Below are 13,351 nucleotides of genomic sequence, written 5' to 3'. Positions count from 1 at the left end.
AATGAAGCAGTTAAGCTCCCTTTGCTACAGTAGAGTTTAAAAGAATGTGAGAGCACCTGTCAGACTTCATGTACAGTGCAGATTGATGTCTGCATGGCTTGTTTTCTTACAGGAGTCCACTGGCTTCACAAATTTCTTTTATTTGTTAGTAATGTATAAACAGGTGCAGATGACATGTGGAAAAAACAAAGATTCAGAGCACTCAAGTCACAAGTTTGAATGGCTTTAATTGTGTCTGAAGGTAAAACCCTTTTGGACTTGTATCAAAGGATAAAGAAATGAAGCACCTGAGCATTAGCCTCTTTAATACAGTGATGCTGGAATATTAACTGAACATTGCATTTATCGCCCAGCTTACACCAAGTCCACAAAATCTCAGATGGCACTGTTCTGTCTCAGTGATTCAGATCTTATTGAAAGCAGCCACATCCACAGACTGAACATATTCCTCGAAGGCGGTGATGGCTTCCTCCAACATATCAGTGCCCACTTTATCGTCCTCCACCACACATCCTATCTGGAGCTTCTTGATGCCGTAACCCACTGGCACCAGTTTGGACTGCCCCCACAGCAGCCCGTCCATACTGACGCTGCGGACGCACTCCTCCAGCTTGGACATGTCCGTCTCGTCGTCCCAGGGCTTGACGTCAAGCAGGATGGAGGACTTGGCAATGAGAGCTGGCTTCTTGGATTTCTTGGCGGCGTACTCGGCAAGACGCTGCTCCTTGATTCTGGCCACTTCTGCGCTCTCTGCCTCATCGTCCGACCCAAAAAGGTCGATGTCTTCCTCGTCGCTGGCATCATTTGGCGTGGCCAGGGGAGTAGCTGGGAGGACATACCGACTCTTGGCTGATGGAAGACGAGCTCTGTCTGTCTGGAAAGAGTTTATGTGGTTGTACCAGCGCCAGAGGTGGCAGAGCGTCGGTGAGGGAGGAGAGGGGATGGCGTCAAACACGATCATGTCAGCTTGGGATGCCACAAAGCCCTCGATGTAGCTTTTGTCAGCCAGAAAATCACTGAGAGCTTCGAGGCCCACTTGTGTGCTCACGTCACCAAACACAGTTTTTGTGGAAGTCAGGCGGGAGTGGGCGCTCTGCTGTGATTCATCTCGTGTGGGGAACCTGTGCTTGATGACTTCTTTCATGGGAACGTCGCGTGTGAGGGGAGTTTCAGCGGTGTGGCCACTGGAAGAACCAAGGCAACAGAGCAACAGGTAATGAGTCACTCAGTTTAATTACCATGCACTAACCCCAAGGCACAAATAGGCTAAATTAAGATCAGGCATGCATGCGCAAGCCCACACACAGACGCACAAACACATGCTACAAACACAGTGGAGTGTTGTTAATTTTTAATTATTCTGACTTCAGTAAAAACAGCCCTGTTACTCTTATATAAAACAATGTTTCCACACAGTTCCACACAGTATTGTCTCCTGATTAACCAACTAAAACAATCATCGGCAGCACACCCCCGTAACATACACCAAACAAACAGCTATATATGGTTTTAGGTTTAGGAAGGTAAAATCACAGGAAGGGTTCGATGTCCATCTCCAGGGCGGAGCAGGGCATTGTCAGCTCGAAGCGATTGATGATATCTGGATGAAGCACTCCGAGACGCCCGACGTTCTTTCCACGGACAAAGATATCAGCACAGCGACCGGGGAAAAAGGTGGAATCTGAAAGGGGGAAAAAAATAAATAAAGTTAACAGTTTGGCCCCACTTCCTTCTTGTTAAAGCTATTTTAGAAGAAAACATTGCAACAGTTATCTTTTTCTTTTAGAAAAAGGCAGCTTAGCTTTCTCCTAATAAAAACCAACGGACTGATTCTAACAGTCAGACCACGTGTTCAATACAGACAATGGCCCTCTTTGCCATCATGAATATACACGTGTTCTTTAGTAATGGCCAATTTTGTTCATAATACAGTGTGAATGTTCATGACATTCATGACACAGTAATTCTGAATTATAGCTGCCAAAGTAAAAAGCAGGAGAATTTCCACATAAGGAAGCTTTAAGAATAATGGTCAGAGTTTAGGCCAGAATGGCTACCTCGTCTCTTAAGATGTGACAATGGTTAAAAATGTGAGGCCGGGGGCAGCAATGAAGCAGGATTGTGTCCAATGACAAAAAAAAAAAAAAACTTGGAAAAATGAAGCATATGGAGCATCTGATCTTTTAGCCCAAGACAACGAACCAGCTACAATTACTGAAACATCCTAAAGGGCAGGGGTGGCCAACTAATCTACCCAAGGGGCCACAACTGGGACTGTTGTGAAGGGCGGTACCAAGCAGCTTCTAAAGAAAGCTCATCAGTGTGGCCCTCCACCTAGTCCCAGTCTCTCACTGGTTTTACCCTTGGGTAAATTTTTTAAAGATGGTCAAACTTTTTCCTTTCTTCTGTCTCGTCTTTGTATTTTTGAAACATTTGTTACATTACAATATATAAAATGATTGAAGTGGGGTTAGATAAATAAAACTGATTTGAAGGTCCACTGCCCTGATTGGATTCTGCTCACAAATAAAACAGCTTAAATTAGACTCCCAGGTCTTGGCTACTAACACCTACACCTGGCACCAACTTATACTCTTGCCACAGTCCAGACTCTTGAGCTCCCGCGAGAGCAACCTCTTTTGTTGGACAATTATCACCTCCACAAGCTTTTCGTACCTTACTGTGAAGCAGTTGTTTTTTTGTTTGTCCCCCCCACCTGTATTACTATCTAAACACCCAACTGTGATGATTTAGGTGTTTCTTGGATCCTGTTTGTGCCATAGTTGCAACATCTCCAAATGAGGCGTTTTGCCAGCTCCTTGGACATGCTTTGTGTCTCTCCTGCTTTACATTACAATGATCATGAGTCAAGTGCAGCATGTGGGCAACACTGTGCAGCTTTTCTTGTTCCTTGATCATAATTTGTTCACCCACGTTCATTATCACTGGTTAGCTGATAAGAATAAAGCCAAAACCTCGAAAGGCTTTACTTCCTGTGCATCTTTTTTTTTCCCTTGAGAAGAAGAAAAAAAAAAAAAAAAAAAAAAAAACACTTCAAAAACTGAAAACAGCCCTCTGGACTGAGTATGAGCTTGACTCTTACCGTTTATTACTGATCAATGATAAAGCACAGAAAGGAACACCATTTATGTGAAAATGTGATGGGTCATTACTCTGAAACAACCACCACTGGAGGCCATTTGACCATAATTGGCTTAGTCTCTGTCAGACATGATGCGGAAAGTGTGTCAGCATCTGGACTCACCAAAAAAAAAAAAAAAAAAAAAAAAAAAAAAAAAAAAAGAAGGTCACTTTGCTCCAGATGGGAAGAAAAATTCGCCATCGACACAAATATGAAAACACTTTTGTTTGTGTGAGAGGCGTTTGCTCACTTTGTTAAAAAAAAAAAAAAAAAAAAAAACACTGACTGAAAGACGGACTTGTCAGGAGATAACAAGATACAGGGGTTGCTATGACTACAGCCCCACACACTCTCACACAGACACGGCATTCTCCCATCGTGCACCGCTTCTTCCCACGCTGCCTTGCTAATGGGTTCCAGAGCCCACCGCTTAGATCTTCCATCACTGCTGTGGACGAAGGCTTACGACAGAAATGCATGAGCTTTCAAACACGTGTTGGGCTGCTAGAGCAGAAAACGTCGAGCAGTTATTTCAGTGCCTGTTAAATTAGTGGAATGTGCTTGCGTCAGTTCACACGTCATCTTCTTGCACCGTGAACAGGATGCCATGGCAACTACATAAATAGCTCGGGTACATCTTAAATAACCAATCAGTCAATGAAAACCCCACACTTGAGCCCCGCCACTTTCCGCCCCCTCTCCTCCAACTTGCAGTGGAGCTTTCAGCGGAAGCTGCGGTTAGATCGGCGCATCATCAACAAGTCCAACTGGACAATTTATCACCATTATTTTATTTAGAGAGAAGTTCTTAATCAATTTAATGAGCAGCAAACTGCAATGAATGCCTCACTGTGTGAGCAGGTGCACATCTGAAATTAGTACCAATATAACTTTCATCAAATGAATTTCAGTAATCACTTTTATGTTCTTTGAGGCTTTTCCCTGCTTTTAATTCCACATTTTAGGAGAACTTGTGAATGAGTTAAAAATCCACCGAATCTTATTCCAGGTCTTGCTTTTATAGCTTCAGCCGTCATTTCTGCTAATTATGATAAACAGTGTGTATTCCTGAGATATGATATAGTTCTACCCTTAAAATGAATTCAATCTAGGTAAGAGATTGCTTAGTTACAGCTGGGGATGGTCTACAGTTTTGTTATCACCATTAAAACTAATGTCAATAGCAGATGCATAATGTGTTTTGCTCATGCCAATGACAAATCTCTACAGCACAGAGGGAAAAATATTAGGCTGTGTATGTATAGACAGAAGAGCCTGGTTTGTAAAATGTTGCACATTTACAACAGCTTACTTGGTTATTTTTAGTACTGCTCACCGTTTTCGCCCAAGTAATTTTGTATAATGTATTGCTTCATATAAAGCAGACCTGATCACTTGTTTCTGTGTTGGAACACCGAGTTACGTCACCTAAATCTCAGGACCTTTGTAAGAGGTGTCATTACCACATATAAACAGGAACAATAACCAAAGGACAGATTGAAAATAAGTCCTTTAGTGTCATTAAACTGAGCCTTCATCCTGTGAAGCACACACACACAGACTGATCGCTCTAGGTGAAAAAGCGAACAAACATAGAAGACATGATACTAACAAATGGGCCGAGACCTCGCATTGGACACAGTTGTTAAGTGAAACGTGGGCATCTGTCATTTAAGTGTTTTCTGCTCTGCCTCTGTTCCCCTGACTCGTCATTTCATCGCCTTTCTGCACTGAGTGGTGGAAACACGACTGACATGTATTCCTGGGGAGCGATGCTGAGGGAGCAGCAGAGCTGCTGATGGACACATCCTGAGGACATGTGTCTGCATCAGGTGGGCTATGAGACTGGGTCACGACCTTGTAATGGGTTTAAGGACATGCTGACATGTGTGGGGCTAATGGTGCATAGAGACTAGAGGAAAAAACAAATGGAGAAGGTAGAGTGAGTGGGAGTGTGTGTTCCAGTATGTTGTGCATGAGAGCAAACTGTGAGGATGTCAATTTCAGCTCCTGTTTGAAGTATGTGTGTTACTTTATGCCTGTCAGATGGCCAGTCTAAGCACCCGTGGGTGGGTGCTGTATGTGCCAGTCTGTCTCGTTGCTCGGCACTGCAGTGGGTGACGTGACTCCTGTGCTCCTCTCCACACTGCAGCCTATGCACGCTCTCATACCTAGCTTCTTTCGTCTGCCCCCCACCCCCAAGTTTTTATCTGTACCCTGTAGTTTCCCCCCCATTGTTCCTCTCCCATGTCTGCCTTCAATCCTCCCCACTCCTCTCTCTGCACTCATCTCTCATCCACCGATACTTGAGCCCATTGATTTGCAGTCTGAATGGGCCAGTACAGGCAGATATCCTACAGCGTGACCTTGCAAAGCCCAAAGGAGAGGTGGGGCAGAAGTGGTGGGTGGAGAGGTAAATAGGTAGGAAAATATGGGTCTGGGGGTGGGGGAAATGGAAAGAGGCGAGGAATCTAAAACTGAAATGAATGGATGAGAATCCCTCTGGGAAACTTGGGGCAGCTCAGATGCATACAGATTGGCCTGCAGTCGAACATTTCTGATTAACAATCTCATAGGAACAGAGCAACTGCATCAGAAACTGAGTCACACCTGCCATTCAAACTTAGCTTTACAGTAAATTTGACAAAGCTGGTCACGTGTCACCACATGTTAATATCAGCGGACTGTGAAGAAGAAAATGCATTCACACTGTACAGTTTACTGCTTTCAAGCTCTCTGTGATTAAAAGAACCTTTCAGAATAAAAGGTCAGCAGAATTCTCAACAGGCTTCAAGTGCTGATGCAATATGACTAATTTCATTCACAGTGACTTAAGAAAGAATCCCTATGAAAATGTGCTCAGATGCATTTCATCATTAGAGTGAAGTGAAGTGGTGTTCTGGGTCCATGACCCCGAAAAACCAACGCTGATGTGACACCTTTTATTTTTATTGAGCAAAGAGATGACAGGAACAGTTCAATGCCATATGTATATGAATGTAAGAGAAAGAGGGTTAGACTGATTTATTAGGGTGATGGGATGTGATTGCTGGACTTGCAGGTAGACCAAGGAATGTAATATAACACGTGTTAAAAATAAGGGTGTCACAAAAACTGTCATTTAAGTGATGACACGTTATGAGTTCCCACTAAAATGGTATCTGGTATTTTCCAGGTGTTAGAGACACTGGATGACACCAACATGTCAAATGTTGGCATCAAGTGTAGATGCATTGGCAGCACTGCAGCTTAAACATCCTGGTGGATTTGAGCCAGGTCTGGATGGTGTGCATTAGAATGATTTACATGCAGTCAACTTCAAAAGTGATATCCTTAACAAAGAATCGTTGTTGTTTTAATGTTTTAGTCACTATACCATTAATTATGAGGCACAGATTAAAAAGTGAAGCTGTGGTGTGTTAGATCCATCTCTGCACACACAAGGAGAGAGATACTGAATCCTTGCCTGATGATTTCATTAGATTTTTTCACATTTGATGCAACACACCTCCACCTCTGGGTGACTGCACAGGAGGCCAGGTGGAAGGCCACCTGTCTGCAAACAATTGCAAACAGTTACTCTCAGACAGTTTGGCAAAGGTTTACAGAGGAGCACCACCCATCTGCAGTGTTTCTATAATACAGACAATAGGGGACTCGACTCAACTGGTTCCACTCCTGTATAAAAGCAAGGCTGTCGATCATGATGTCATTTTGCCGTTACATTGTTGTCCTGTAACAACTACCTCATCATTGTGGATGGTTACGTTTACATATCTTAAACACATATTACACATGTAGAGTTAAACACACAAGGTAAAAGTAGGCTAATGAGATGCATTAGCCAACTTAACAGTTGTAGTTTCGCACAAAAACAGCAGGCCACTGGGCTTGTAAGACTTTGGATCTGGAGAAAACTAATTGTGAGGGTGACTTAATTCAGCAATTGACCCTTAATATTACCACATTGTTAAAATTTTACTGTTATCATTGGCTAAATGTGCTGTAGTGCTGCTCTTCACAATGTTAGCCAAGTCCTTCTCACTAAATAGTCTACTATCAATAACAGAGCTGAAATAACATAGGATTTCTAAACATAAAAATATCTGATGATTATCGGTCACTGTTCATATTTTCAGCTGTAGCAGAATGTTTAAGTGAGGAAGCTCTAAAATCCTTCCCACACATCTTTCAGATTTTTGGATGCAACTCACTCTGCAGCTTTCTAAAACAAACAATAAAACATAAGTCATAACCTCTTCTTACAGGAATTGGTGAGCAATCTGGAGGTGAGGAAGGAAGCGGGGGTTGACCTTCACTCCAGTTCTTTATGTCCCAAAATAAATACATTTTAAAAAAAGAAAAAGAAAATAGAAGCCGGTCAGTCTATTCCAGAAGAGACTGAAAATATAAGCTACTGTAGCAACTGTCCACGTTCAGTCCTACCCAGACCAGAGGGGAAACCCGGTCATGCTCTCCATTAACTTTTTATTGAGCGAAGGTGGCTACTTGACAATTCTGTGTGCTAGCAAAAGAGAAAAAAAAAGTGTGTGGTCAGTTTTACACACACAAAGACCTGTTCTTCCTGCTCAGGCACTACAGCATGAAGAATGGGGAAAATAAAGGATCCTAACCCTGTCTGACGACATGTGTGGCAACCATGTTGTCAATGATAACTCAAAGATCTAAATGTTAGTTTTGGGCCACGACTTCCAAGTAATCAGATGGTGTGCTCAAAAATGCAACATCATACAACATAAGATAAAAACAGAGAGACCCTACAATGTGCTGAAGTTACAGCATAACTTCTGATTTATTACTCCGTGGTTATCCGTCTATGATTGCAACTCCTGACGTGTTTTTTGATTTAAACAGCCCAAGCAACTACCGATTATTCACAATCCATAACTCTAACTTCAAAAAAAAAAAAAAGCCATCAATCCATTTTCATATCCATGCCAATCACTACATCACCCCTATACCTTGTGTATACATACACAAGCTCCTGTATATCCTTCCTGTGGAGTTACCCTCACCACTGATGATGCAAGCCAGTGTGGAGTTGAACCAGAACTGTGTAGCTCACTGCGATGATAAATGTTCCCTCACAATAAAGCATGTACATGCTGCTCTCATAGCAAACACAACAATGCAGTTGCTGCTAGTCAAAGACTGGATTTACATAATGTCAACAAAACCTGCCTTTTATCATCACGAGGTAGATTAATTCATTCAACAGCTTGTACAGAAACAAAAGATCACGTGGTTTGAAATCTGTGGCTGGGATTTCTCTGCCTTCTACAAATCCAGTCTTTAGTTATTTACCAACAAAGCTAGGCAGTACATACGTTCCTATAGGCCCACACCCCCCTTCATCTCCACGCTTCTTACCATCTGCAGTCTGGATGTGGTAGCCTTCTCCTCGGGCTGGCTTCACCTCCAACAGCTGCATGGTTCGGTCCAGTAGGCCGTGGATGACCTCAAAACCCGGACTCTTGTTGTAGTAAACAGCACAGAAACGTCGGCTGTTTCTCGCCCCAACATCTGGGTGGAAGGATGAGAGACATAAGTAACAGTTTCTACAATAAAGCTAATACACACAATTCAGTATGCCACATTTTAGGTTTTTTTTAATCCTGTATATTTATTAAAACATTCATTGACCCTTCTTTAATTAAATCTATCAACTTCAACTACGATTCGACTTGATCTAATTTGTAATGTTTAAGAAAGTTTTCATCTTTCCAAAACTGTACAACTCTACTATGTAATAAATTTGTCTCCATCACTTCAGATTTGTTGACGCCTACCTTTGGTCTCATCCTTTAGCACCACGTCTGATATCTCAAACAGTTTAAGGGGAAGTGGCATCTTCCTGTTGGCTGCTATGGTTTTCAACAGACCTGGCAGCAAGGTGGTGCGCGCCACCTGGTGGGGGAAAAAAAAAACGGGTCAAGCTGGAAACAGGCCTGCAGTTCCTTATGGAGGAAGAGGGCGCCCTCTTATGGAACAATCACAGTACAACATTGTGCTTCTGATTAGTTCTCAACTTCTCAAAATCATCCCAGCATTAAAAGTCTTTACCTTCTTCATTTTAAACTTAAGGAGATACATTTTAAAATGCACCTATAAACATTATTTGGAGTTGAAACATTTTTACAGATCATTACACAGACAGTGAAATGAACACCTGCAGATGATATGCTGAACATTTACGAATTTCACTGCAGCCTGTTGTTTGCAGTTTACTGTACAGTGTAAATATCCAATCACATAATAATCTAAAAAGACCAATTAATGCTAAAAAAAATAAAATAAATAAAAAATCTACTCTTTAAGTTACTTTGAGGATAAAAATGTGACTCTCTCTTGTCTTTTTTAAAGGCCCAAAACACTTCATTTCATTTCTGTCTCTTTGTTTGACTGTATATTACCTGGAACTCAGCAGTCTTGGGGTTGGAGATATGAACTGCCCTCATCTCCGAGATCTTCTTCCCAAGCTTTTCTGCAATATCTTCTTGAGAACACTAAAGAAAGAGAAGATGAAAAAATTTGAGGATTTTTTTTTAAAGAGAGACAAAAAAAAAAAAAAAAAAAAAAAAAAAAAAAAAAAAACACCCTGAACAAACAAAAAAAAAAACCCCAAACCAAGACAAAAGTTATATGATTTTTTTTTACCAGGGCAAAGTTGAGGGCCTCTGTAAATCCAGCGGCTGCCAGGTCTTGCCTCAGCAGCTCTGTCAGTTTATTAAGTGGGAACTGTGAACAAATACATAAGAATGCACATGCTTGATTAGACACACTTGATTGTTTAATTAACTCAGCATTTGCTTACAGTAATGCACCATGTATAGAAAACAAGCAAAGGCAGCTACCTGGTTGGCTACAGTGTAGGTGCGTGGGGTGGTGCGGGTAATGTTGTTGAAACCGTAGGCAATGGCGGCGTCCTCCATGATATCGCAGGCGTGGATGATGTCCGAGCGAGTGGGTGGGATCTCGACCTCAATCTCATCACCGGCGCCGGTAGCCTGGGAGAGCAGGCACATCCTGGTCAGCAGGTGAGCAATTTTCTCTGTCGATTCACTGTCAGGAGAGGGGGAAAAAAAAAAAAGTGAGCCTTTTCATGTTACTGAACGTCCGCTGACACAAAGCATGAAATGCTTTAGTACCAAGACTCAAATGCAGAGTGTGAGTATCATTTTAAGAACATATACTAATAAACTGATCTGAAACTTTTCAATGGAAAGTAAAAACGTGGCTACAGACAGTTCCCACTGGTCCCAACATGGATTTATAGTCTGACAGAGTGGAACAAATCTGTTCATCAATAGTTAAACATATGTTTGAAATTTGGTACGATGTGATAAATCACTGATAAGATCTTTGAACTCAGCCCCACAAGGGTTAACCAACTTATCATACCAGGAAAGGGAGATGCTACATTTGAGCTTCGGTCATGAAAATTTTCCAAATCGGTCTCTTTCAAACACTGATCTTAGCATCTTCTGAGGCATTAAACTACTTTAAAATTCAAATCAAACTTATCCTGAGTAAAAAAAAAAACAAAACACACTGAACATACAGCTCAGACTAACACACTGTACTTGGTTAATGTGAACATATGTAAATCTGCCAAGTTAAACCATTGTAATAAATGTACACCAGACATATTTACTAAATGGACAGGGGCTACAGGAACACCGCCTCACTGTATTAAACATTTTAGCGATCAGAGTGACATGTCTGACAATTTTTAATTTTTATTAAATCTATTAAACCTAAAAATTACAGTATTTAAACTTGGGAAAGTTGCTCAAAGATGAGTTACCTAAAACTGACCAATCAGCAGCTATTGTTCAGTTTTAGGTAACTGCTCTCCATATATCAGTTAAAAATATACAGTGCTGTGAAAAAGTGTTTGCATCAACACATCTGGCAGTAATCAGGCCTCAGTGTGACTACTGAAATTGAACTAAACTTTTGTGATTCAACAAGGTAGGTTTGGGAAGCTTTTTTCTCTTACTTAAGGAAATCATCACTTTAAAAACTGTTTCACATTTTCTCAGATTATCGTTGTTTAATATCAAGATTTATCTGACAATATGAAACATGCAAGTGTGAAAAGAAATCAGAAAGAATTTTAAAGAGGGGTTTCTTTCTGTTTATCTGTACCGGCCTATATTGGCCGTAAAGGTCGAGAACTGAATGTAAATTCAGATTATCATTGTTTTACGTAAATTTTTGTTAATCTGAAACATGTAAACGTGATATTTATTTTGAAGCTTTATTATTAGTTTTAAAAAAGGCTTTTTTCCCCTTTTTTTAAAAAGCATTTTATCCATGCGTTTCATATGCATCTCAAACTCTGATAATTACACTTATACATAAATGACTTACTTGATGCCAACTTTCTGGTTAATGAATTTACCAGACAGCTTCTCCTTCCTGTAAGCCAGCTCCTAAAGTGTAAACCAAAAATCAAGAGACAAGAATTAAGAGCCATTCCAAGAAATTAGTGTCACATGTGTCACATTTCGGATAACTGTGGGTGATACAGTACTGGGTATATGCAGGTCTTGCCATCTGGGTACACCACTTCAGCCTCCTCTACCCTGAGGGAGAAAGAAGAAAACATCACACTAATTGTAATATTCAATGAAGTCAAAGCCGGGCTGAATTTAACAACACAGACAGACAAGAAGTCGGTGAAATAAAGTACAGCTTGTAGACGGGCTTTTAAAATGATATCCAGTAAACTGTGACAGCTGTTGGCAAACAGCTGCTGTCACATCACACAGCAGAGCATGGTAAAAAGTGAAAATATGACTCACTGCTAATGTAAACCTCTACAACACTATACTACACAGTCAACAACATGTCCACTTCCATCCTGAACCAGCATAAGTGACCTGACATCCCATTTACTGTCTGCCTGCAAACAGCAAAGCCAGCATTTCAGGAAGACGTGACATACGTGAAAGGCTGAGCACAATACTCGCTGAACATGGTCACCATCATGTCCAACACAGTCTTCGCCTGTAGGAAACGTGATCAAGTTAAAGTCAGTTTCTCATGACAGTGGTGATAAGTGACAGATTTATTGTTTTCTTCTCTCAACTGTACCTTGGTCTGGTCTGTCGCTGTGCACTCAATGAAGACATTTTTAGTCTTCAGGGAGATTTTTGAATGGTCCCCTGAAACAAACGGCACTTCATTTTACTGGAAACATTTTAAGAAGCGTTACTACTTTCCGATTTTAATCTTCTCTAACTATAGACCCTGAGCATTTCTGAACTAAATATATTAATTGTATACTGTGTAATCTAATCTAACACAAATTTTCCAATAAAAAAAAAGAAAATGAAAGCAGAGCGAGGTCACAGCGCTCACCGTTGATAATAGGAGGCATAGACAGAACAACGCCGTTGCTGTCGTAGATGACGGGGTACAAAGGTTTGTCTTCAATAATGTGAAGATAATGCCTCAAGTGGCTATCGGTCTGTAGGAATCAGCAGAACATCAGTGAGTTAGCCAAAACTACAAACTGCCTGTGTGACCCACAATGAGTCATTCACCTGCTCACCTTATAGAGGCTCATGAGCTGGGTGGCCGTGTACTCTTTGGTCTGATTGAGGGGCTTGAAGGAGATGTCTCCTGGACGTTTGGCTGTGTACGTGAAAGGACCAGAGATGGTGTCCAGGTCATGGGTCCCAATCGCCACCAGGCTCCTCTTTCTGCACAAACATACCAATCCGATATTACGTATCGGTCCGATACAAACCTAAATTACTGGATCGGATATTGGAGAGAAATTAAAAATGTAATCCATTAATCTATTAAATATCATAAAAGCATCTCACAAAACTTGCGACATGGTGTAACCCAGCTCATGACCTTAGCATGTCGGAGAAGTATGCGTCATATGATCGAGTGGCTGTGTTGTGCGAGAGCTGTCGGCTGTCTGGTGGAGCATTTGGAGCCTCGCTATGTGCTTCCAAACCGGCATTTCATCTCTGAGAAAGCTATCCCAGAGAAGTAAAGCAAGTGTGTAAGTTCATCTCTGAATGTTTGTAAAGCATTCTCACGTTAAGCTTAACAACCGATATATAGAGCGACTGCCTCTTCTTCCCTCTCCTGTTGCTACTTGAAATCACGAAACTGATCAATGATCGGCTGACTGGCCCTTCTGTCTCTCTTGTTGGTTTATCG

The 13,351-nt window shown here is 41.4% G+C and overlaps 1 protein-coding gene across 1 annotated transcript in view; it reads right to left on the bottom strand.

Moving 5' to 3' along the window:
* Nucleotides 1-213: 213 nt before the first annotated feature.
* Nucleotides 214-13,351, bottom strand: part of farsb (phenylalanyl-tRNA synthetase subunit beta) — a 30,904-nt gene continuing 17,766 nt past the window's right edge. Inside the window, exons 6-18 of the mRNA XM_085245020.1 lie at nucleotides 12,726-12,876; nucleotides 12,533-12,641; nucleotides 12,266-12,336; nucleotides 12,117-12,178; nucleotides 11,703-11,754; nucleotides 11,540-11,601; nucleotides 10,018-10,225; nucleotides 9,821-9,901; nucleotides 9,577-9,669; nucleotides 8,953-9,070; nucleotides 8,534-8,686; nucleotides 1,534-1,681; nucleotides 214-1,184 (exon numbers count right to left, since the gene is read on the bottom strand). Of these exons, the coding sequence (XP_085101146.1) occupies nucleotides 404-1,184; nucleotides 1,534-1,681; nucleotides 8,534-8,686; nucleotides 8,953-9,070; nucleotides 9,577-9,669; nucleotides 9,821-9,901; nucleotides 10,018-10,225; nucleotides 11,540-11,601; nucleotides 11,703-11,754; nucleotides 12,117-12,178; nucleotides 12,266-12,336; nucleotides 12,533-12,641; nucleotides 12,726-12,876 (2,089 nt within the window). The 3' untranslated portion in view covers nucleotides 214-403. The remainder of the gene's footprint in view (nucleotides 1,185-1,533; nucleotides 1,682-8,533; nucleotides 8,687-8,952; nucleotides 9,071-9,576; nucleotides 9,670-9,820; nucleotides 9,902-10,017; nucleotides 10,226-11,539; nucleotides 11,602-11,702; nucleotides 11,755-12,116; nucleotides 12,179-12,265; nucleotides 12,337-12,532; nucleotides 12,642-12,725; nucleotides 12,877-13,351) is intronic.

This window comes from Mchenga conophoros, linkage group LG14 (assembly GCF_057382185.1).
Source record: "Mchenga conophoros isolate Kocher_MC1m ecotype Shallow Benthic linkage group LG14, M_conophoros_male_GT1.1, whole genome shotgun sequence".
In the NCBI taxonomy this organism is placed as follows: Eukaryota; Metazoa; Chordata; class Actinopteri; order Cichliformes; family Cichlidae; genus Mchenga; species Mchenga conophoros.
Note: the sequence above shows the minus strand (reverse complement) of the source record. Positions and strands in the feature narration are given on the sequence as shown.